This window comes from Astatotilapia calliptera, chromosome 15 (assembly GCF_964374335.1).
Source record: "Astatotilapia calliptera chromosome 15, fAstCal68.1, whole genome shotgun sequence".
In the NCBI taxonomy this organism is placed as follows: Eukaryota; Metazoa; Chordata; class Actinopteri; order Cichliformes; family Cichlidae; genus Astatotilapia; species Astatotilapia calliptera.
The window spans coordinates 24,833,186-24,856,864 of NC_137436.1; the positions used below are offsets into that span (position 1 = coordinate 24,833,186).

Here is a 23,679-nt window from a genome sequence, read left to right on the forward strand (position 1 = left end):
TGAGCAGAGATGAAGAGCAGCAGTGTATTTTATAAGAAGCCTGGATAAATAATCTGGAGCCTAGTCATTATTTAGTGCTCTGTATGTTAAAACAAGAATTTTAAAGCGAATTCTAAACGCTACTGGGAACCAATGTAAAGAATATAAGATGGGAGTAATGTGAACACGCTTGGTAGAACGAGTTAGTAGCCTGGCTGCTGCCTTTTGTATCGCCTGGAGGCGAGAGAAAGATTATTTATCCAAGCTAGTAAACAGGGAATTACAGTAATCTAAGCGTGATGACACAAATGCATGAATCAGTTTTTCCAGTTCAACTGAAGAGACCATATGTCGCAGTTTAGAGATGTTTCTTAAATGATAGAAACAGGAACGAGACAAAGATTTTACATGAGAGTCAAGGCCCAGAGAAGAGTCAAATATTACTCCAAGATTTCGAATATTTGACTTGACAGATGAACAGAAAGAGGTAAGAACCTGACTAATGTAGCTCAGGAGGAGCTATGATCATGGTCTCAGTCTTGTTGGTATTTAGAACGAGGTAGTTGCTTGAATATAAAAATATAAAAAGAAAATAATAATGGACCTAAAACTGAATCCTGTGGGACCCCACAGGTCAGGGCAGCAATGTCAGAGGTGAACCTGTCAGTCCTAACAGAAAAGGTCCTGTCTGATAAATAGGAAGAAAACCAGTCTAGGGCAGAGCCAGATACACCAGCCAAAACCTTGAGCCTGTTAAGTAGGATTTTGTGGTCGATGGCGTCCTGCCACAAGAGGGAGGTATATTCAAACAGTAGCTTCTGGATAACACTGTTTGTGGCAGTCAAAAGAGACTAATGTTCAAGCAAAATGATCACAGAATAATTCCCTGCATCAGATGCCATTAACAGATCATTATAGACTTTTAAGAGAGCGGTCTCTGTAGAGTGCTGCTTTTGAAGCCCAGACTGAAAAGGGTCAAGAATGTGTAATTTACATAATAGAGACCTGAACCGATTTTCAACAATTTTTATGGTATAATGGTGTTATACATCCATCTTCCTTTCCTCTTGCTGCTTTTTTCCTTGTGGCAAAAATGAATAATACACTATGGCATTTTATAGATTACTGTGGAAATATATCTAGCACAAGTAGTCAGTTCCAAATTTTGAAACTACAACATTTTTCCAAACTGGATCTCCATAAGGTCTATCACCCACTCCACATAAGCCAAGTGGATGATTTTCTTAACAATTTCATCTTTTTCACCAATTACATTCTTAATATTCCTGTAAGTTGGAGGGAATCAGTCAACAGGTGAGGTTAGTCTTGCTCTTGGAGAACAGGCTGTATACGAGTCATTTGTGAGTATGTTGACCAAACATGTATTTAGTCATGAAAAAGTACCTATTTCCCATTTCTATGGTGTGTCAGAGTTGTTTACACTTAGACTTTTTTCCTATGAAAAAGATTCGTGTTGTGATTCCCATCAGACTCAGATGACACGCTGAACCTGGCAGAAGTTCCCGTACTTGCAGGAACCACACACAGGGACAGACTTCCTCGCTAACCTGCAGCTCTCACACAGCAGGCTTTGATTCAGTTTTTTCGACAGGTCCAGAGCTACTTTAAGGCATCTTTAACACACTGCAGAAACATTGTTTTCACTCTCTGTGAAATTTACTATGTTGCTCTTTAACAGAGCCGGCCACTAAAATGTGGCCCTCATAGATAGTACAGGAGCACACATTCATTACATTACATACATTACACATTCCTGACTGACACCCCCATCACCTCTGTGGACTCATTCCGCTTCCTGGGTACCACCATCACCCAGGACCTGAAGTGGGAGCCCACCATCACCTCCGTCGTAAAGAAAGCCCAGCAGAGGATGTACTTCCTGAGGCAGCTGAAGAAATTCAACCTGCCAACACGGACGATGATGCAGTTCTACACTGCAATCATCGATTCCATCCTCACCTCCTCCATCACCGTGTGGTACGCTGGAGCCACTATCAGGGACAAACAGAGACTGCAGCGTGTTGTGCGCTCTGCTGAGAAGGTGATTGGCTGCAGACTCCCATCTCTGCAGGACCTGTACACCTCCAGGACACTGGGGCGTGCAGCTCGGATCTCAGCTGACCCTTCTCACCCTGGACACAGTCTGTTTGACCTGCTCCCCTCAGGCAGGAGGCTCCGGTCCATTCGCACCAGAACCTCTCGCCATAAGAACAGTTTCTTCCCCTCTGCTGTTGGACACATGAACAATAACCATATGACTGTACCCGCCACTAACACATGACCCTACGCTGTGTCACTGCATCATTCCATGTTTGGCACTGATCACCACCTGCACTCATGTATATATCTTTCTACGTAGCACTCTTAATTCTTATTCTCATGTATATATCTCATGTATATCTCATGCACATATCTTTCCACGTAGCACTTTTAATTCTTATCCCTACTTTTATTTTTTTTCCATGTCTATTTAAGTGCTATTTATGACACTGTTTGCACTGAAGCACCGCAGCAATTTCCTAATGTTGTAAACCTGCTCAACATTTGGCAATAAACCCCATTCTGATTCTGATTCTGATTACCTCTGCCAACAAAAATTGCTTGTTTTTTGGCAGGATTTATGGAGAAGTGGTAGCGGTGACCAAGAATGGTTTTAGAATATTTAGGATTTTTTTTTTCCTTCATATGAAAAACACAAAAATGGATTACTTGTCATACACATAAATTTACTGTCCAATGTACCCTCTAGTGCACGCTTTACAAAATAGCAAACAAAGGCTAGAGGCTGAAGGCTTTATATAATGTTTATTAACTGTGAGAAGCCAAAATTGTGACAGAGTGAGATTTCATTACTTGTGCAAGTTTAAAACTCTATAAAACTGAGACTGACGATGGGAAATCCTCACACTGGAGGAAAAAGGTTTACGCTTGCAGAGCCTCATGTTGCTTTACTAATAGTTTAAAGTTTAATTCCATTACTTCAGTAGCTTTTCACAGTTTACCACCATCAGAAAACTAAAAAGGAAGAGGCACGAGAAGGTTCTTGGTCATGAGAGGCATTTCTTTATTGATCCTCAGGGCACCAGAGACTACAAGAAATAAATAGTGATCCAATGAACACCACAATAGAATCGCACCACGACATGAAACGCGGTCCGGCACAGACGGAGTATTTTCATCTTCTTACACAATATAGAACAGCTGGCCGGTTTTTGGAAAGTGGAAGTAAACAGCTGAAGCAGAGAAGTTATTTCTTCTGAGGGAAGGCTGCCTTCACCAGCTCAAACAGCACATATCCAACACCTGGAAGGAAGAGCAAAAAGACGAAGATTAAAATGGATTTCAAAGTGCTTCACTAAGGATAAGGTCCCATTATTTTCCAATGGATCTGTATCCTCATATGTACTACTTCATGTTCTGTGGTCTGTGGAAAGAACACCATTTGTTAATAGCAGTAAGAGTTACCATTACTTAATCCCAGCAAGATTCTTTCTATTTGTTTATCTGAAAGGTATCAAATATCAACTACCATGGTACTAAACTTGTGTAACACCTGAGGCTAAATTATCAGGCTGGATTTTTCAAAGTAGCTCAGAGTTTAAAGCAGTTACAAAGACAGGTGTACTTACCCAGGACGGTGAGTGCCATCGTTGTCCTGTAGAGCAGGGCGTCGGCACTGCCTCCCTTTAAATGAACCGGCATACCGTTATCCTCCTGCAACAGAAGATGGAGGGGAACAATCAGGTTTGTAAGCCCTGCTTTAACCAGAACTCATCCAGACACCGACAAAGATTAAACACAGTGAAGAGCAGCAGCAGTTTGCAAGAAAGCCTGCTGATGAGTGAGCATCAAAAACAAAAGAACAACTTTTCAACATCTCTATATATAAATAAATAAAATTGTTCACAATAAGGGTGTTTTATTCTATAAAAGTGATATCTGCTTCTATTCCAACATGGCACAAAGACTTTTGTTTTACACATTTTGGGGATTTGACTGATCTTTTCCCCCCACTTCTAAATCACCATACCAAAGTGACGTAACATGACCATAATGTTCATGTCCATCAGGAATCTGGGTAAGTTAGAAATCTGCATTTCATGTAAAAAATTTTTAGAAAAAGCAAACAATCTTTGTTATAAAATAACCAAAAATAACAGAAGAATACTTTTTTCCAAGAAAATATGAATTTATCAAGAAAAAGGTGGAATAAAGCCCTCGCTTTTTTTAACCTTGTGTCAATAAATAAATCCACAAAGCAAAAATAATCTTTTTTTTTAAAAAGTTATGAAGCCAACAAAATTACCTGACGCTTAAAAAAAATAAATAAATAAAAAAAATCTGTTACTCAGATCAAAGCTAACATTTAAAAATAGATCCACTTTCTTTACAGTAAATCTTTAAGATGTGTTAAAAAAATATTAAATATATCTACTATCCGAAAAGTGCTGCAATAAAAATATATTCTTAAGACACAGGAGGACGTTTTAGGATATTCATTTTTATCACTGGTCTGAGTTACAGATTGAAAACGGACCTTTTGAAAGTTCAGGTCTAATTTTGTCCTCTTGTATTAAAGTATGCAATTATGTTTGCAGCTGTTTAATCATACAACACATAAGTAGCAGACTGGAGCAGCCAACAGCAGTGCAGGAGAACAAACCAGCTGGAAACTAGTTTAGTCTGCAGCACACACTGGAAGCTGTTCAAATCATCTACATGTTCTTCATTTTCACACCGATGATCTGCTTCAGCACCAGCTCGTCCTTTTCCTGAAAGCTAAAAAACTACTGAAGCCGAGCTAGTGCTGCTGTTAGCGGCTGATTTACTGCAGGTTAAACATGCAGAATTAGTACTCCACTCAGTTCGGAGACTTATCTGTGGAGCTAAACTGACTGAGGTGTCCTCATTAGAAGAACCGCTGCTAAAGAAAGAAAAAAAAAAAAAAGCACCATTGACCACAAAACTGCAAGAGGAACACATAAATAATAATCCATCTTTGTGTAGACAGACCGGACACCAAAATCTAACTCTTTCAAAATTAAACACAAAGAAAACCAAGAAACTCGGATGGACGCTCGTCTCCACACTGCTCAGAGACTACAAATACGGTTTTAATGTCTGATCTCTGCAATTTAAAAAAAATTATCGTCTACGTTTTTTGCAATTACACAAATCTTAAATGAACATTTTATTCACTGAGGATTTCTGAAGCTCAAACTGAAGTATTTACTGAGTTTAAGGACGCCATCCAAAAGTGAAAGCAAAACCAACCAACTAAAAACAGTTCTGACATAAACATTTCCAGCAACTGCATTTTTCCCTGTTCTTCTCATCTACTTCTTCAGGGTTTCCTCCACTGTCTCATTTTATAGCTAAAGAATAAATAAGCTGATAGGAAAACTTTTAGTTTATAGTAAAACTGCTTGTTCTTTCTTTAAAACATTGCTGCAGGCTGACTGGACATGCAGAATTTACTCTACGATAATGTTTAAAGTTAAACTTACTCCTTATTTATGGCATTTATATCTATGATATTTATATAAAACAAATCTAATAAAAATTAGCAAACCACAAGTAATTAAAGGCATTGCCTTCATATTAAATACTTTTTAATTTAAGCCAAAATAAGACGTTTTAAGAACATCTTAAGGATTTGTAAGCACTGAGAGGTGTCACAGGTTTTTAAAGTGGTATGTTTAGCTAATTTTTTTTAAGAAAAAAAAAAGCTATAGAATCTCATCTTAAGAGGTCTCAACTTGATTCAATTGCAGCTCCAGATTTTGGCCAGCAGAGGTCACCATTCAAGCTTGCATTTAACACTGGATCAAGTCATTGCTATTTTTTTAAGAGCCCATTTAAACTTAAATTCAGACCATGACTGAAAACTTAGATATTAAAGGTTTTTGTTTTATTTATTTCTTATTCACTGTACTTCTGGCTCTAAAGCAAATCTGATATTGGTTAAAAAGAAACAGTTATACTGTTCAAACCATGTTTTCATGGTCTGAATGCAAAGTTAAAACAAAAATAAAAGATCCAGATAATTGACTGCAGCTCTGAGGGGACCTTAGCTTCCCCAAGCATTAAAAATGATTGATCCCAGATCACGTTAGGAGTGCCTGATGGTTGACGTTCAGATAACTGAGTACACACCAAAACAAGTGACCATGAGAACATATTTCCTTTAAAATAAACACCTACTGAAGGGAGATAACAGAACTTTGGGTTTTTGTTGTTTTAAGTCAATGACACAAGTTAGGTGGGTGATTGTTGAGGGGCTTTGGTGTCCTCTGACTCCTTCCTTTGGTTGCTAAATTTAAAATGAACAGAGCAGATCTGTTGTCAGCAAGGTGAAGAAAATATGCTTAACTGTGATAAATATCTACAAATATGAACAGATGTGACACCATAGTGACCTTAGATAGCCACCAAAAAAAATTACATTAAAAACTTAAAGGACCTCCAACTTATATTATTCAGTGTGGATCCCTTGAACTAATCACACAGAATGAACACATTAACAATTCCATCATCATTAATTCAGCTTTCTACATAGAGACAGACACACACACACACACACACACAGGAATTATTATTTTGACATATTAGAATGTTTTCAATGCTCCTGTATCCTTTAAAATTTCCCAGCGCACTCCCAATACAAAGATATGAGGTTTGGATCACAGGACAGAGCCTCAGTTCAAATAATAATTAATATTATAGGTATACAGGAAGTAGGAAACGGTCGTATTCTGAATTTAAGGCCGACAACAGAAACACAAAGGAGGCCTTCGATGATGACAGGGTTTTATGGAACAGTTGGAAGTGCAGCGGTCTGTCTGTGTGACCTTTACCTGGAACACCTTCTGTTTCTGGGGGACTTTGTTCTCAACCTGCCGCCGGACGGAGCTGGAGATGCTCCGCCGCGCCACCTGCTGAAGCGCCTGGAAAACAGCAGCGCAAGGACACGGAGAAACACTCATTTAATGAAAATATAAGAACCCAGTCTTGAATACACAGAAAACAAACACCGAGAGGCCGGACACCACCGCTAAATACAACTCCTCTGCAAAGCTAATGCTAACTCTTCCCGGTGTTGACCCCTGCTAACCGTTCTAAGCTAAATATAGCCGACTGTTTTTACCCCGGTGGCTCATCCATCGCATTTATCCAGCTCACTAGTTTAAAAAACAACACCCAAGAGAAACTTGTAAATAGAAAATAAACTTACATAAAATTGTCTGTACATGCTCATCGTCCGTCTACAGTCCGCTGTCTGTCACAAGGGCACAGGAAACCTTTACTTCCGTTTCCACTGAAATCTTCTTCGCTATCATTAACTGTGCTCATGCTGCGCGCTGCTGCCCCCTACATGAGCGTCAGGTACCCACAGTCAAGCATGAGAGCAGATTTACAGTTTTTTCTGAATGCCTAAGCACATTTTTTGTAACTATTGGCTAATTTTGCAAAACTCTTCACACAAATAAGAAAACCTGTCACCCAATAATCAAAACATTGTAGTTCTCTTGCAAAAGCAAACACAGCTAGATTAACTCTTCACACCTTCGTAAAAATGGTGTTTCCGTATCAAACAGTACACACAAGCCATCATCTACTAAGCACACAATGCGCCAACTGCACACTGATGGTATGAATACAAAACACATCTGGCTTTTGCTTTCTCTGTGCACAAGGTAGGCTATGTCAGTTTGAGCTCATACTTCTGTCATAGATCCATAAGCATAGAGGAATCCAAACTTCAAGTACTGGTGTTTATTCACACACATCAAAACAAACACAAGTGTTTATTTCCAAGTATAGGATTATTTGCAATCGCCATAATGACTATATGGGTTACTTGGTCTGCAGTGAACATGCTTCCTCTGCCCCAGCATCTGGTCATCTAGCAATTCTGTAAAGTAACAATTTCAGTATTTTTACATCAATGGTATTGGTGTGTTTCTCATTGGCATATGGCAGTGCTACAAATCTTTGTGCAAAGTGACTGTACTAACCGATTCTCATTTCAAGATGTCCTTATGGTACTTGCTACAGTGTAGCGGCTCGAGTTAGGCTGGACCCGTTGGCCAGCTACCCTCAGGGTCATTCGACGGTTGATTACATGGTCCACTATTGTAGCTCTGATGTCATCAGCAATTCTATTTCTTACTCTTCCTACCCTTCCTCTCCCCCCTCCTCATCTTCCTCTCCCCCTCCTCGTCTTCCTCTTGCTCCTCCTTGTCCTTGTCGTCCTCTTCATCCTACTTCTTCACCTCCACGTCCTCTTCCTCGGCCTCCTCTACTTCTCACTCTTCCTGCTCCCTCCATTGTACTCCGCACACACAGCTTACCTGTATTATAGTGCTTAGGCTGATTGCAAAGTGAACTGATTATCTAAAGAAGTTTTCACATGTGAAAGTGTGCCAGACAGTTGGCAAATTAGTGTTAATGATAGCCATACATGTGTATACTTTTGCTAGCAGTGTGTTGGAAATTTGGTAATTGAGTGTTGTGCAGTGAATTGTGCCTACAGTTTTGCAAAGTGTGTGTTACAAAATTGCAAACTGAGTGCAAAGCAGTTTTTGTGCTTTTAGTTTTGCAAACTCAGTGAGTGGTTTTGCTATAAGTCTGAATAGTTTTAGAGATTGTGCTACAGGAATCACAGTTAGGGTTTAAGCATTCAGAAAAAACTGTAATCAAACGAAATTATAGAATTTAGAATGAACTGGTTCATATATTAATAAATATATTATACATATTATCATATCATATATCATATAACTTCATATTTGCTTTCTGTTAAAGAACCTCTTCTGGGCCCTCAACACCAGCTCCATAACTAAGAAAGCCCAACAGCATCTCTAGTTCCTGTAGAAGCTGAGAAAAGCCCATCTCCCATCATCCATTCTCACCACCTCCTACAGTGGGACTAAAGAGAGCTTCCTAAGCAGCTACATTACTGTCTGGTACACCATCACTGCACCATATCAGATTGCAATACCCTACAAAGGATAGTGAGAACAGCTGAGATCATCGGAGCCTCTCTTCTCTCCATCACGGACACCTATCGCACCCGCTGCATCTGCAAAGCCACTGGCATTGTGGAGGACCCCATGCAGCCCTCACACACACACTTCTGTCAAGAGGTACCAGAGCATTGAGCCCCTCACTGCCTCACTGTCTTCCAATGTTTAAAGACGCCGCTGCTGCTGAACAAGCTGAAGCCAGTTTGAAGATGATCCATTCAAAATTTGTTGGTAATATAATAAAAATATATTTTTACTAATTTTTTTAACATTTCGTTTGATCTAGACCAGATTTTCACCAAACTGGAAGCAGCTTGAGCCATTATCGGTGTTTACCATCACACAAAATCTGAAAATGAGATCTTGAAAACTGTGGATGCTAGAGTGCTAAGATACTGACTACACACTCCCTCCCTTTTGGATTGGAGAATAAAATACAGTAAAAGTGTTTTATGACATAAAACTTATGAGAAAAATAAAACTATTTCCACACTTATCATTTCCGGCTGACGAATTAAAACGACTCATCATTTTTTTTTTAAATCACAAATTTATTCTTTTAAAGCAAAAACAACAAAACACAGGTGAAGTATCAAAAACACAAAAGTCAAATCCAACCAGACACAAATGCAGGTAATAAATTCATTTCTATGTTAAAAAATAAAAAGCATAATATATCTCGGCACATCTGAACATGCAGCATCTATTTAACGAGCAGGTGGAAGCAGCTGCAGCTCCTCGTAGCTTAAAAATGGCTGTAAAATGACATAAATTCACTTGTAGCACAGAAAACATTTAATCACATGTAGTGCTGAGTCATGCTGCTCTGTTGTTACTGCATGTAAACCACAGTGGATGAAACTACGCATCAGTGCAAATTTCTCTGGATACTCACTCAAATTTAAACCTGTTTCAGACTCTGCAACCCTGAGGTCTCACGTGCAAATACTGGCTTTACTCTAGCAAGCAAACATCTCATAAAACTGTTCATGTAAATACAAAAAATAAACACTCTTTTTTTTAGCTGCAGTACTCTGTGTGTTCCCTTGAAATTGCTACAACACAGTTAAAGCACAGTTAAAGATTTAGGACAACGACAAAAAGGAGGCACAAAGACAAGCCACCCGTTCAACGCCGTACCAGAACCAACGAGGGGCAGAAAGAGACCGCGAGAGGGTCTCTTTTTTTAGTTTTTTCCTTATATTAATTCTGTCATATTTGCACATTTTGTTTCCCATGAACTTGCCAAATTTCTTTTTTACATTTTCACATTTTGACAGTCTCATACATTTTTACTATTAATTTTGCCACTTTTTCTGGTAAATTTACAACTTTAGCCACATTTTCTGCCTTCGGTGGGCCTAACACACCATCATACACCCGAGCAGCGCGGTGATAACAACATCTCAGCAGCATGCAGCTCACACACTTATACTCCCGCTCACTTCCACTTCACCATCAGAGATCCTAAAGTGACGTAAAAAACTTTCCAGACTCCTCCCTGTTAATTTTTTATTATTATTTTTTTTAATATTTGAAGAGCCTGGCTGGGCTTTAGGTCGTTCTGCGTGCTGACTTGAATCTCTGACACAATCGTTTTTGTTAGACTTGTATAGTTAGGAGAGGAATGAGCACATTTTCAGCTGATTTCTTTAAGATTGGCATTTTAGTGTGACTTTAGAACATGAACTCTGCACTACAGCTGAAGATGAATCTACCATCGTCACCCGTTTCCTCAGATTCATCATCGCATCACATTTATGGCGGTGGAGGCGAGCTGGAGCGCAGCCGGCACCTCAGTTTGAGATGTTAGCGCTGTTGTTGCGGTTCCCGTATTTGTGGTGGATGACCAGCAGCACGACGCCCAGGAAGAAGCAGACGGAGCCCACGGTGATGTAGGCGATGCCCAAGAATGGGTTCTTGCCTCCCATCCAGGAGATGGTGCTCAGGATCATCCGCTTCCTGCCCTCAAAGCTGCGAACAGGGTAATCTGGTTTTATCAGGTTAAAGGTACGACAACCACTTATTTTTCTTTTAAACCTTCATTTAAATTTTATAAGAATCTGTTTCTGTTTTTTTCATGCAGTTTTGCTGTCACGACTTTCACGTTAAGGATACTGTAGTCCACCACTAAGGTGTAGTTTCCTCGGGGGAGGGTGGGGGCCATATTGTTCTTCTTTTGGATGATGCGGTAGAGTTTGCGGAAGGTGGGCAGAGCGGCAGTTCTCATCCACACGATGAAGTCCTCATTGATGAAGCCGTTGTTCTCCGGATCAGTGTCCAGCTCGTACACAGGCCGGTGCCAGTTCACCGGCTTCACTGTTCCTGAAGCGGAAGTGAAAAAACAAACAAAAATAAAAACGGAATAGACGTTGATGATTATCTTAAAAATGGTCAGAGTTTCTGATATTGTAGCATTACCAGTATTTACTAGTAATATTAGTAACAGAGGATTACTATTAAACAATCAAATATATAAAATAATAAAAATCTATCTAATCTAACCACACAATAAAATATAAAAAGTGTGTTGTTAAATTATAAAAATACAAATATTAAAAACTAATTAATACAATCTAAAAAAAAATTAATGTTACTTAATAAAAAATAAAAAAAAATGTAAAAAATAAAGGTAAATAAATGCAGAATTTATTTCTGCCAGTCATCAATATTTACTTCTAATCTCATTATGGTGCATGTTACTGCATATTCATTTATTTATTGAGCCACTTTTAGGTTTATGCTTTATTTCAGCTGTTTTATTTCCTGTGTTTATAACACGGAAACAGTGCAGCTCTGTGCACAGGAGAACGAATCCTTTTTTAAGACTTGTCTGCAATAAGAAAAACAGACAGCCTCTCCCTCAGAGAGAGGGAGTGCAGCAGACGTAGCTGACTGGCGATACCTTGAAAAACAGCCGTGAGGTTTGAGTTGGTGCCTACAGGGTTCCTGAACTTCACATGTTTGTCCGTCCACCAGGCAATTCCTGTGGACGTCAGCGGGATCGGGACACTTGTGCCGTTGGGGTCGTTGTAAAACAGCTTCAAAGTGTCTGCAAAGAAAGCAAAGACGGCTGATAAGAGAAACGTGAGTCCTTCAAAGACACGTTCACACAAACTGATCTGTGATGATCTGTGACCATAATCATTTACTAACAGTCATTTTTTTATGTTTTCTTCATTCTCTCTTTGTTGTTAATCTGCAAGAAAAAAAATGGTCTCACCGTTAAACATGCTGTTGGCGATGGCCCCACACGGAGCAATTGGCTTATTATCAATGGAAGCATATGGTTCACACTCCTTGCTGGGCTTCTGTAAAAGACGGAGAAGGAAAAGGTGACGAGAGAGAAGTGGCAGCACGTAGCGCAGCATTTAGAGCTGTAAGCAAGGATATAACCCAGCAAAAACCAAGTAGAACTTCCTCTAATGTTGACCGAGGCTGGCTCCAAATGTGACACAGTCCCCACAGACTCCTATGTTAAAAGGTTCAGTTTTAAAGCAAAAATGAGTATGTTTACAGTCAAGATTTTTTTTAAAAAAATGCATTTTGGCCTTTCTGGACACTTCATAAAGGTTTTACAGGATGACACCCCTATAAAATTGGGGGCGTAGCTGCTTGGACTGATAGATGTGCTCACACAGGCAGCTTGAACAATGTGTTTGTGCTGCTGTCTGAAGCGTGTTTAATATTATCATCTGACAAACGTTATGTCATCCTCTCCCGTTAAATGTGCTAATGGAACAATGAGGCCCAAGTCTGGGCTCCAGGTTTGGTTCTCCATACTTGTCTTCAAATGTTGAGATCACCACCATGTTTTGGTTTGTTTATTTATTTATTCACCTGTTGCTCTTCGTTTCTTTGACTCATGCCTGAAAATTAGCGTATATATAAAAAACTAAATATGTTTTTGAAATCTAAGTTTTAACTGCATTTAAACCCATTTTCCCTTGTTGTTTTCTTGGTCTGTGACCTAAAACATTTTGTCCTTGATATGAGTTCACCTTCTTTTTCCTGCTTGCCATTGGAGATGAAGCTCCTACCTTGAGGGAATCGATGTTTCCGTTCAGCTGGCTGTCATCTCTTGACTTCACGTAACGTCTGTGATTTTGGTAAAAGTTGGAGAGGCCATAATACATGAAGACGTTGCTCTGTTTGATTGAGAGAAAGATGTGTAAAGGTTAGCTTAATCAAACTGGCTGCCGCTGGGCTGTAGTCCTGGATGCATCTTACCTCATAAGGCTGATCCAGCTGGAAGGGGATTGTGCAGGTGCAGGACTTCGTGTTGTTCCAGCTGAAGTTCTTTGCACAGTTGTAGCAGGGACTGGACGTGTCATCTCCGGTATAATCGATCTGTAAGCACGAAGAAAATAAATATGATAAATAAATAAAGTTAGCTCAATATATTTCATGATACTGACAGCTTTATTTATTTAAGATATGTGAATGAAGAGATATTCAAGATACAATTATATCATGAATATGAGCGTTTTGGAGAAAATGTCAGTATTAACAGAATCATTTAGCTCAATAAAATGTTTAACCCTGTTTTGGAAGAGCTTTACCAGATAATGATCAAATTGTGTTTGTGCCATTTGATGGGAGTTACACTATGTGGACAAATACAATATTAATGCAATACTCGTGACACAGAAAAATCAGCTCAGTTTACCTCAAACTCCTTGATGTTGTTAGACGTCACGTACAGGCCGATGCCGATGGGGATGAAGATGAGCCCGATGATGAAGAAGGCCGGGAGGACAGTGCCCGCGGTGAGGATGGGCTGCCACGCGGGGAGCCTCTGCTGCTTAAAGGCGGTGTTTTCGGGCTTCTTGTTCCGCAGAGTCCCGCCACCGGGTCCAGACACGGTGATGTGACCGTCCTCGTCTTTGGCGCTGTAACTGGACGCCATCATAACTTCGGATCTGTGATTTATCCAGCTGACCGTAGCAAGCTAACGGGGCTAGCTTCTCGACGACAGTTGTTTTTAAAAGGCGCCGGTCTTAAACGACGTCGTCATTAGCTTGTTGCTAATTTGAGTGTTATTTATGCTAATCAAAGTTCTGTTAGTTCATCTCTAAACCACGGAGAGGCTAGCTAAAAACGGCTAGCACTTCCTTTCCCGGAAGTGTACAAACAGGTTTGTCAACAACACCCAGTGACGTAACTCTTGTGGTGGCTACTGCTGCATTCAGTGACCGCTGCGGAAACAAAAGATTCAGTCAGTGCTGTATTGAAAGGACACGTGGATTGGTGTAACATAAGAAGATGGAAATCTGTTTAGTATCTAATTACAATTATTTTATTCTACGAGTGATACAGCAATGGTTTTATTATTTCTCGCTGGAATGGCAAATAATTGTTTTCAATTTCCAAAGATGAGATTAAGATGTACGTGAATCACCTAAAGGCATCGTTATTAGTCATACAACGTCCAAAAATCAGAAATAAATAAGTTTCATTTCACTGCTAGTAGAATTTTATTGACAGATTTAATTCTATCAACATAAAGAAGTTCTTCACTGAGAATATCCGTGTGTGTGAATAAAGTCTCAGAAAGCCATCACGTAGGCTTCAAACAGCATACATCATGTATATTGAAAAAGAATAACAAAAAGCGAGATGTTCAAGGATTCGAATTGAAATTTCCAAGCACTGTTTGCATATGTTCACATCCACATAAATAATATGGCAAATAAACCATCAGAGACACTGTATGTCATTCATTATCTTCATGTCCAACTGCAGGATATTCAGCAACTTTCAAAACATGTTTGTTTGTTTTGTTTTTATTTCATTTCATATATGTTTTAAAACTGATTTAGCAAAAAAAAGAAAAGAAAAACTTCTTCTTTCCACTGTTCCCTTTAAGGGTCACCTCAGTGGATTACCACAGTGCCTCTACATCATCCCATCTCATCCTATCATTCCCTTTCACACCAATCCTCTGTATGTCCTTTTTCACTACATCCATGAATCTTCTCTGAAACCTTCCTCTGCTCCTGCCTGGCAATACAGACTAAAATTGTTAACGATTTGATGCCTAATAATCATAAATGTAACTTCAAAAGCCTCAAATGTGTTTTAAACTTTTGAATATTTGTCATTTAAAATGTATTAAAGCAGGTAAAACAGCGTGCCAGTACACCTCACTGGGTTGAGCAGATACAAATAAGCCACAAGGCGATTGCCAAGCCCCACATCTGAATTAACTGAGTGTTTTCCCACTCCTCTCTCTCCTGGCTTCCCTGTTATAATAAAGGATAAAAAGCCCCCAAATAATAATAATTCCATTTTATGGTGTTAATTTATTCCACTAATGGAAGGTGTTTGTTTGTGAACACAAAGGGGGGGAATGGGAATCATCAGAAGTGGGAGGTGTGACTGTTTGCATCATGTACTGAAGCTTCTGATTTTTTTTTTGTTTTTGTTTTTGTTGTTAAAAGTCTCCCATCATCTTCACCATTCTTCATGGCTCAGCGGTGCCAGTTTACTGTGCCAGCATCCATCAGTGAACCTGTGGTGGAAAACACACAGACAAGAAAACCTTCATTTGAGTCATCACGCTCCCCTTAGACAGCTCATCAACTTTAGAGCAGTAGGCAGTTTCATATGTATAAAAGATTTTAGAAATGAAACAGAGATTTGCTTTCGTCCGAGCTCTACCTCTAACTTGTTTTAAACTTACAGCTTACATAAATGAAACCATTTACTTCCTGTTCGACTTGTAACTTAATGAAGATAAAGGAAGTGATTATTTTGTAGTTATAGTGACAGTTATTATATTTATTCAGTTATTATATTTACATGAAGAAAGGGTCTACTTAGAACAGGACCTGGACTGAATGGATGGATGGATGGATGGATGGATACTGTTCACTGTGTCTCTTGTCTCTTTGTCTTCCACAGCTATATGTTTAGCACCCATCAACAGATGCAGCTCTCTGCGTGTTTTTTGTGTATTTTTTTTTTATCTATTATCGTGTTTGGTTTTGTCAATTTTGTCTTTTGTCAGCATCAGTTGCTTGTAAATGTGCTTCATAAATAAAGTTGTTTTGAGTTACTGAATACTTCACATGTGCACAGGGTGTGAGAAGATCAATCAGTAGAAGCAAATACAGGAGGACAAATATCTGAAAAATGAGCACAGCACAATATCCGTGAGTGCATCTCTATCTCCGTCTTAGGTAACAACATCGAAAATGCATCCTGCTCTCTTTGGCATGAAAATATTGTCACCTTGATCTAAAGTCTGGAAAAACAGTAAACATTCCTCATCTGCACTAAAGCGGTGCAGTGACTTTGCTGCAGGCTATAATAGCACACATCAGAGTGACTGAAACACGCTATATAACAGGAGGCCAGACTCTTGTCCCACCCTGCTTTCTGGGTTACTGAGGAGTGCAACAAATCAGCTGTATGGGTGCTTACTTGCATAAATGGAAGTGCACAAATTGCACCTACACTGGGTCTTTAAAGGGGCTACCTGTTAGACTCCGGATTGGTTTTAAAAGCCGCTGTATTGCTTCAGACTAGCTCTCGCTCTTTTTCAATTCTTGACCATTTTATTTGTATCATCCTATTATGATAATAAGTCTGTTAATCAGGAATGGCTGTGGCTCAGCGGGTGATCTACTGAAGGTTGGTTGTTCAATCCCTGGTATCCTTGGGCACGATACTGAACTCTCAGTTCTTCCTGATGTGCTCATCAGAGTGTGAATATGTGTGAAAGGGTGTGAAAGATGTGTAAAGGGCTCCAAGTGCTCAAATAGAGTAAATAAAGCACTTTATAAAAACCAGTCCATTAAATCAAGTGACAATATATATACTGAGGAATCTGTCAATTTTTTATCTGTTTTATTCGAGTGTAGCCTGGATATAGTTGGATATATTATATAAATCTAGTTATAAATGAGTAAAAGAAGACACAATCAGATGAGTCCGAGCTGTAAATGATTGTTAGTTGTTAGACACTGTAATGGCCGGCCCACTCCCGGCAGTTTTTCAGCTCTGCAGCTGGACTGCAGCAGAAAAGTCCCGCATGTCGGTTCTGAGCAGTTTTCTCTGAGGAGTGTGCCCGGCTCAGCCCAGCTATGATTTTCATAATCCTGTTCAGCCTCTGATGTTGTTCCCAGAAAGGACTTGATCCCCCCCAAATCTCTAAGCAGCAGGCTCTGTGATTGATCATGTTTACCCTTCTGTTTTCCAGCTGCAGTCTTTAATATCCTGCCATCTTCCTCTTTTCTCCTTACATCAGCATATCTCACACTCTCCATCTTCCTGAATCACTCTAATTAAGTGGTAGCACAGTTGCTTGTTCATATCACCGCATCTCTCCACATCTCCTGACAGATTACACAATCAGCAGGTAATTGTGTTGGCTGTTTTGTTCAGCCTGCGCTGAGACAATCATTAGAGGAAGCGTGAGGCTGCTGCTGCCTCACTGAGGCAGTTTAGAGATGTCAGATTTCTAAATGTGATCAGTTTGTTGCTGAAGTGAATCTCAACTCAGTCGGTTTATGTGCACTTGTCCACAAGAGGGAGGTGAACGTTCACAATGTGGACTAACGCTCACAGGTCTGTGTGGAAACCATTCTGAATAATGGCCAGCAGGGGGCGACTCCTGCGATTAGAAAGAGAAGTCAGTGAGAAATGGGTCGACTTCACCCAGCTGAACACTTTCCTGATGAGTTTATGATCTCAGCTGCTATTTATATATGATGCTCATTTAGTAAATGATCCCATTAGAGCCAAACTGACTCACAGGTCGCCAACTCATGATGTACCTTGTCCCTCTGTTGCCACGGTACCAATATTTACATCATACAACTCAATAAATCCCTTTACCAGGTAACTTCAATTATCTTTAGTGTCTAAATTTTATTCTTGTTTTTCTTTACTTCTCAGGCTGAGGTCCACATACATCTGTCCAACTGCTCACATTCTCAAATGCACTTTAGTTGAAACCGGAATAAGAAACCATTACTCTGCACACCTGTGATGAAGGCAAAATCCAGGCTACTTAAAGGTGAGGAGTACAAATATCTTACATGAAATGAATTTTTACTTCTATACAGGATGTGGAATCAAGTTCAGAGAATTAGTTTTCATGGTTTCCCGGGAGTGCTCTGGGAAGCAGCACGGGCACCACGCAGTCACAAAGATGGAAGTTACGAAGCAAAGCCGTACTTGGTTCAGAGATAAATAGTTTTTATTTTGGTGCGTGTCACAAACAATTCACAGTCAGCGCCTCGGTCACCAGAAACCTCCATGAGCTGCGGTGAAATAAACACATGCTATAAAAATACGATGATGACATTAAAAATCTGAACCATCTATGAAGGAGCGGCGAGATGGAGTTAATCAAATCAGCAAAGCTTTCTCGTGCAATTAACCGGCCGTTCAAATGACATGAATATTATCTGAAAACATGAGTGGTAGCACATTAAATGATGTTTGTAAAGCTAAGCTGTGGTAAAAGGCAACATCACACACAGTCCCATGGTGAATGCACACAGATGTGTTCTGCGTCTCTATTCTGGCAGCAGATTTGGGGATTTGGTGGTGAACCGGCACTCAGCTCTTTCCTGCTGCTGCAGAAGCCAAGCCACACACAGTCGGCTTCCTCAGCTCGATTTTCATCGCGTGGCTCTCGGCCCGTGACTCTAACCTTGTCACCGTGGACACGCCCAGGACCGCTTTGCTGCTTGGTTTCATACCTTTTGACACAGGGATCCGTGTTGCGGTGCTCCGACTGTACTGCACATCTGCACTGGGCTACAAAAAGAAGAAGAAGAAAAAAAAAAAGACAAAAGCCAGCATGAGACAGAGACAAGGATCTTTTAATCGTTTTATTAACTGTGTCACTGATTTCACTGAAGCAGGGATGGTGAGAATGTGAGCTCCCCAGTAAGCATGCTTTTGGTGGCTCTGATACACGATCAGTGGACTGAGTGATGGTGGGTCATTTCGGGGAAAGGGGAGAAACTCCTAACGACTAGGTACATAAAGCACCGTATTTTTCGGACCATAAGGCGCACCGGATTATAAGGTGCATCAAGCGAAACAAAACAGTCAGATAAGTCAAACTTTACTCAACTCATTCTTCTTGCTTCGGTCCGTTTACAGCATCCTGCCACGAGATTGCATTTGTCCCCAACCATCGGGAACCCTCACGTTATTGCGTTAAAAGTTAGCGTTCGGTCTCCAGCTTCCCTGCGTTTATGTTATGCTAATATAGCTAGTGATCACGTAGCACATCATTATATACCAGCTAGCCCAACTTCAGTAACCATACAACTGTTACTGCCGTTTAGTTTTCTGTCTTTATTTATGTTGGAAGTGATAGCAGAGCTGTACGTTTTAATTTTTTCAGAAATCTCTCAGTCAGGACATGGTATATCATGTTTAGGTGGAAACTAGCAAGCTAACCTCCTGCCAACTTCTAACCCCATTAAATTTAATAAATTCTGTTTTTATGGATGCCTGGATGTTAAACTTCATTGTTACACCTGTTAACGAAGCAACGCTTATCATTTTAATCAAAGATGAAAGAATTTACAGTTTTTAAATCTCAGTGATGCCGCTGTGTTCGTTTGACTTTGCGACCTGAAACGGATGGAGTTTTGTACCCAGAGTACTCCGCGAGGCTCCTGACTACGGTAGCCATAATGCTCTGACAATCCATCAAGCTTACCAAAGTTGTACTAAAACATTCGAGGTCAGTAAGCGCAACCAGCATTCATACATAAGGCGTACCGGATTATAAGGTGGACTGTTGATTTTGGAGAAAATGATAAAATTTTAAGTACACCTTATAGTGCGGAAAATACAGTACACTGAAGTTTGTATTGCTTTGTGATAACTTTTCCATTTCTGTTATATTATGAAATTATGTAGTTCACTGCTGCTGGCGTTCATCATTCTGCACCTCTGGGCCAAAAAAAAATAAAATCAAGCCCAAGTACCAGAAAGCTGCAGTTCCTGTAGTGACCACTTGAGGCTGGCTCTAACGGTGAGTCACTCAGACGCAAAGGTTAAAATAAGAACTACTAACACACCCATTTAAACTGTCCAAAGGTTTAATTATGCATATTTAAGGGAGTGGTTTGGTTGTACTTAAATACACTCTTAGGAATCAGCTGTTGCGTTTTTAGCATCGTTAAATATTAGTTTTTTCTTTGTCCATCAGTTATCGGGATCTTCTTTGTGTCTCAGTTGTACTGTTTTCTTACCGATTCTTTATGTATAAATCCTAATTTAAACATTTATTGATATCTTTTCAGGTAAAGTTGTTTAGCAGTTTAACCTGAATGTCCACAAAACCTGATTTTCACCTGAATGTATTGATTTGACCAAATCAGCGCTTACTGGACCTTTTCGCACCAGTTTGTTAGGGTTATGTTGAGGTGACTTTGGTAAATGTAAATCTTAAGTGCTCAAAAGTCAAACCTTCAGTGCTCAGTAGCTGCTTTAACTTCGTTTGAAAAAGTGAACTTGTCAGTTTGTAAATTTATGCTTGTGTAGGAAAAGCCTCTCTACAGTGTTGAGCAGTTCTGGGTAAAGCATTCTGGGGTTAGTTCAGATTATATATTCACAAATTCAGTGTTTAATACCTGGACAGAGTGCTATCTAGGAAGCACAGACCACCTGTTTTCATTTTGAAACATTTCAGAAGCAACTGAAACGTAAAAAACAATTGAAACACTTCAGCCATTGCTGTAAACAAAGAGGAAGATATTCATGCCTCTAGGTTTGTATTCAGGGAGAGAGACAGATGGAGGTCATTAGAGCTAATGATCTCACCACTGACTGCGTCGGCCTGGAGGCGGCCGAGGTGATAGGCGTGATCGTTATGCTGCTTGTCATTTTGCTCGGAGTGGTTTTCCCCGCTTGGCGTGGAGAGCGGAGAACTGTTCCCGTTTCTCTGCTTTCTGAACTCAGGCCAGTTGGCCTGAGTGTCAGCACAGGACTGCTGCAGGCCTCAGATGGCCTCTTAAACTGTGGACCCAGGTGGATGTGGATCTTGTTGTCCTCCGTTGTGATGATGTTGCTGTTGTATTTCCTGACAGGTGCAGTTCCAGGCTGCTTCTCTGGGGTCACCTTGATTACTGTGCAGCCTGTGGAAACTTCGTGAGGCTCAGATAAAGCACACGCTTCAGCCACAGGGGTGGTGCTGACCGTGATGATGGACACTGGTGACTGATGGCTGCTCCCACCATTCCTCTCTGGACTCTTTGCTCTGGAGATGGTGGTGATTGTGACAGGAGATTTGGCTCGATTGAGACCTTCCATTCCGTCACAGGTTTTGGTCTTTGAGGTCACGGTCGTGGGTTTAGGGACGATTGTGATGCGGGGTTTCTGAAGACCGAGAGTCGGGATGATGGTGGTGCTGGAGAAGAAATCTTCAGCTCGAGGGCTGGTGATCTCCAAGGTGGCAGTGCTGTTCCCGTGATCTGGGGTCACTCTGATATGAAGTGGCTGACCCGGTTTTTGGGACATGGTTGCCTCCGGTGGATGAAGCAAAGAGACCCCGTGGATCTTCTCAGGAGTGGTCTGCGTGATTGTGATGGCCTCCTTCTTTTTCATCCAGGGTATCCAAGACTTTTTGGCTCCAAGTTCCGCTGAAGCTGGAGGGTATCGTTCGAGAACTGTTGGCTTCTTGAGACTGTGTTGCCTGAGGTTACTCATCAAGTGGTTCTCCTCAAGAACTGATTTCCGGATAAAGCCCGCTGCCGTCTCGTCCTCTGCGGGCTCGCTGGCCATCATATCTGTCTGGACGGCTGTGGAGGTAACCGGGACATCCACCATCCTCCTGCCATTCATGCTTGGCCTCAAGGCACGACTGTACCGCTTGGCAGCTTCAAGCTCCTTGTTGAGGTTCTGCATTTCTTGGCTCATGCTCTTATTCTTCTCTTCCTCCTCCATAAATCTCTGCTGGAGGACAGAGAAGTCAACCTGCAGCTGGGAGAGCTGGTCCTCTTTGTTCATCAGCTCGTGGATTTTCTCCTTTAAAGCCAGAACATCTGCCTGCAGATCTTTGGTTTTGGCCTCCTCCATCTTGCAGCGAATTCTCAGCTCAGCCTCAGGACTCATGACTTCTCCTTTCTCTATGGCTTTGTTTCGGGCAATCTGACTTTTCATCTCTTCCAGAAGCTTTGATAGAGCATTTGCTTTATCCTGCTCTGTCCTGAATTTCTTTTCAAGCAGATCATACTCATCTTCAGTTTTCATCAAATCGCCCTCAACCACCTCAAGATGTTTGAGCCGGCTCTTCAGTCTTTCGATTTCTAGCGTGAGCTCTGTTACTTTGTTATCCTCTTCTGGATTTTGGTTATTTTCCTTGCTGGCCCGCTTTCTCTGCATTTCCCTCTCCGTTTCCTCAAGTCTGTCTATCGTCATCTTCATCCCACTCAGCTTGCCATTTAGCTCCCTACACTTTTCCTCTTCACCTGCCAGTTTATTCTTTAACTCATCTCTCTCTTTGGTAAGCGTCGTCACCTGGATCTCCATCTCCGATTTGTATTTCAGAACTTTTTTGCTCTCCTCTATCAGCTTCTCTGTGACCTCTGTCACCTTCCCCTGCTCTGCTTTGAACATCTTACTTAAATCATCACTTTTCAGCTCTTCCTGTTTGAGTCTTTCTGCCATGTTTTTGCGTTCATCTACCAGAATAACCGTGAAGGACTTCAGCTTCATGAGCTCGTCTTTAAGGGCCATTTCCGCTTTTTCGAACTTTGACTCTGAGGACTCGAGTTCCTTCATCCGGGTTTTCACCATCTCCAGCTCACCGGCCAAATCCTTCACGACACGTCTCTCTTTTTCCAGGTTTGCGTGAAGCTGTGAGCACTCCGTTTTGCTCCTGTTAAAGATTGCCTCCAGTTTCTCCAATTCAGCCATTCTCTTCTGGAGTTTCTCAACTTCCAACTTCAGCTCCTTGCTGTGGTTCTCCTCTTCCTGCAGCTTCTTCCTCAGCTCCCTGCACTGAGTCTCTGTTTTGGTAATCTCCTCATCTTTGCCCTCCATCTCCAACACTTTCTTACGCAGATTCTCCAGCTCGGCCATGAGTGAAGAGTTCCCACACTCTCCTTTGCTGATCTTCTCCCTCAGCTCCTGCAGGTCCTCCTCTGATTTCTGCAGGACTTTGTTGCTCTCTTCCAGCTCTTCAATCTTGCGTGTCAGTCCAGCCAGCTTCAGCCTCAGCTGCCGGCTCTGGGACTCCTGGTTCGCCAGCTTGGCGGTCATCTCCTCATGCTCCTGTGTGAACTTTGCTGCTCTCTGCTCTAGCTCGGCCTCCAGCTTTAGGACCTTCTGGCTGCTTTCCTTGGCGGTGTCGCTGACAGACGCCAGTCGCTGCTCTTTTTCCTGAAGCTTCTGAGTGAGATCCTGGATCTTCTGGCTCTGCTGGTCGATCTGCTCAATGTGCAGCTGTCGCTCGTCTACCAACATCAGGGCAAAGGACTTGAGCTTCACCAGCTCTGCTCTGACCTTCTCTAGCCTTCTGCTGTGCTCCTTGTCCTTACGAGCCTGGTAAGCCTTCTCCTGCTCCAAAAGCCTTTTGAGTCTGAAAAACAAAGACAGTGAAAGATCTTAGTTAATCTCTGCTAAAAAAACATTTTTTTGGAGCACTTGCTTTCATGGACCAAATGTGAAT

The 23,679-nt window shown here is 41.1% G+C and overlaps 3 protein-coding genes across 3 annotated transcripts in view; all 3 read right to left on the reverse strand.

Moving 5' to 3' along the window:
* Positions 1-3,043: 3,043 nt before the first annotated feature.
* LOC113006946 (cytochrome c oxidase subunit 7A2, mitochondrial) lies at positions 3,044-7,410 on the reverse strand. Its single transcript, XM_026143211.2, has 4 exons — positions 7,235-7,410; positions 6,858-6,947; positions 3,630-3,714; positions 3,044-3,303 (listed from the first exon to the last, which is right to left on the reverse strand). Exons 1-4 carry the CDS (start codon positions 7,256-7,258, stop codon positions 3,248-3,250), a joined length of 255 nt encoding a protein of 84 aa, XP_025998996.1. The 5' UTR covers positions 7,259-7,410; the 3' UTR covers positions 3,044-3,247.
* A 2,149-nt stretch (positions 7,411-9,559) lies between these two features.
* Positions 9,560-14,173, reverse strand: LOC113037120 (cell cycle control protein 50A-like). Its single transcript, XM_026193793.2, has 7 exons — positions 13,699-14,173; positions 13,260-13,379; positions 13,070-13,177; positions 12,253-12,340; positions 11,935-12,081; positions 11,148-11,354; positions 9,560-11,019 (listed from the first exon to the last, which is right to left on the reverse strand). The coding sequence occupies exons 1-7, from the start codon at positions 13,939-13,941 to the stop codon at positions 10,826-10,828; spliced, it is 1,107 nt and encodes a 368-aa protein (XP_026049578.1). The 5' UTR covers positions 13,942-14,173; the 3' UTR covers positions 9,560-10,825.
* A 4,046-nt stretch (positions 14,174-18,219) lies between these two features.
* The window catches only part of filip1b (filamin A interacting protein 1b), a 52,238-nt gene continuing 46,778 nt past the window's right edge, over positions 18,220-23,679 (reverse strand). The window contains exons 5-6 of the mRNA XM_026193791.2: positions 20,832-23,589; positions 18,220-18,803 (exon numbers count right to left, since the gene is read on the reverse strand). Coding sequence (XP_026049576.2) covers positions 18,603-18,803; positions 20,832-23,589 — 2,959 coding nt within the window. The 3' untranslated portion in view covers positions 18,220-18,602. The remainder of the gene's footprint in view (positions 18,804-20,831; positions 23,590-23,679) is intronic.

What these genes read in the sequence shown, in the direction of transcription:
- LOC113037120 (XM_026193793.2), bottom strand. Translation starts at nt 13,941, where the DNA reads ATGATGGCGTCCAGTTACAGCGCCAAAGACGAGGACGGTCACATCACC. An exon ending in ACAACATCAAGGAGTTTGAG is followed by an intron (nt 13,380 to 13,698) that starts GTAAACTGAGCT and finishes TCGTGCTTACAG; the next exon opens with ATCGATTATACCGGAGATGA. An exon ending in AGCTGGATCAGCCTTATGAG is followed by an intron (nt 13,178 to 13,259) that starts GTAAGATGCATC and finishes TCAATCAAACAG; the next exon opens with AGCAACGTCTTCATGTATTA.
- LOC113006946 (XM_026143211.2), bottom strand. Translation starts at nt 7,258, where the DNA reads ATGAGCATGTACAGACAATTTTAT. An exon ending in AGAAACAGAAGGTGTTCCAG is followed by an intron (nt 3,715 to 6,857) that starts GTAAAGGTCACA and finishes CTTCTGTTGCAG; the next exon opens with GAGGATAACGGTATGCCGGT. An exon ending in GATGGCACTCACCGTCCTGG is followed by an intron (nt 3,304 to 3,629) that starts GTAAGTACACCT and finishes TCTTCCTTCCAG; the next exon opens with GTGTTGGATATGTGCTGTTT.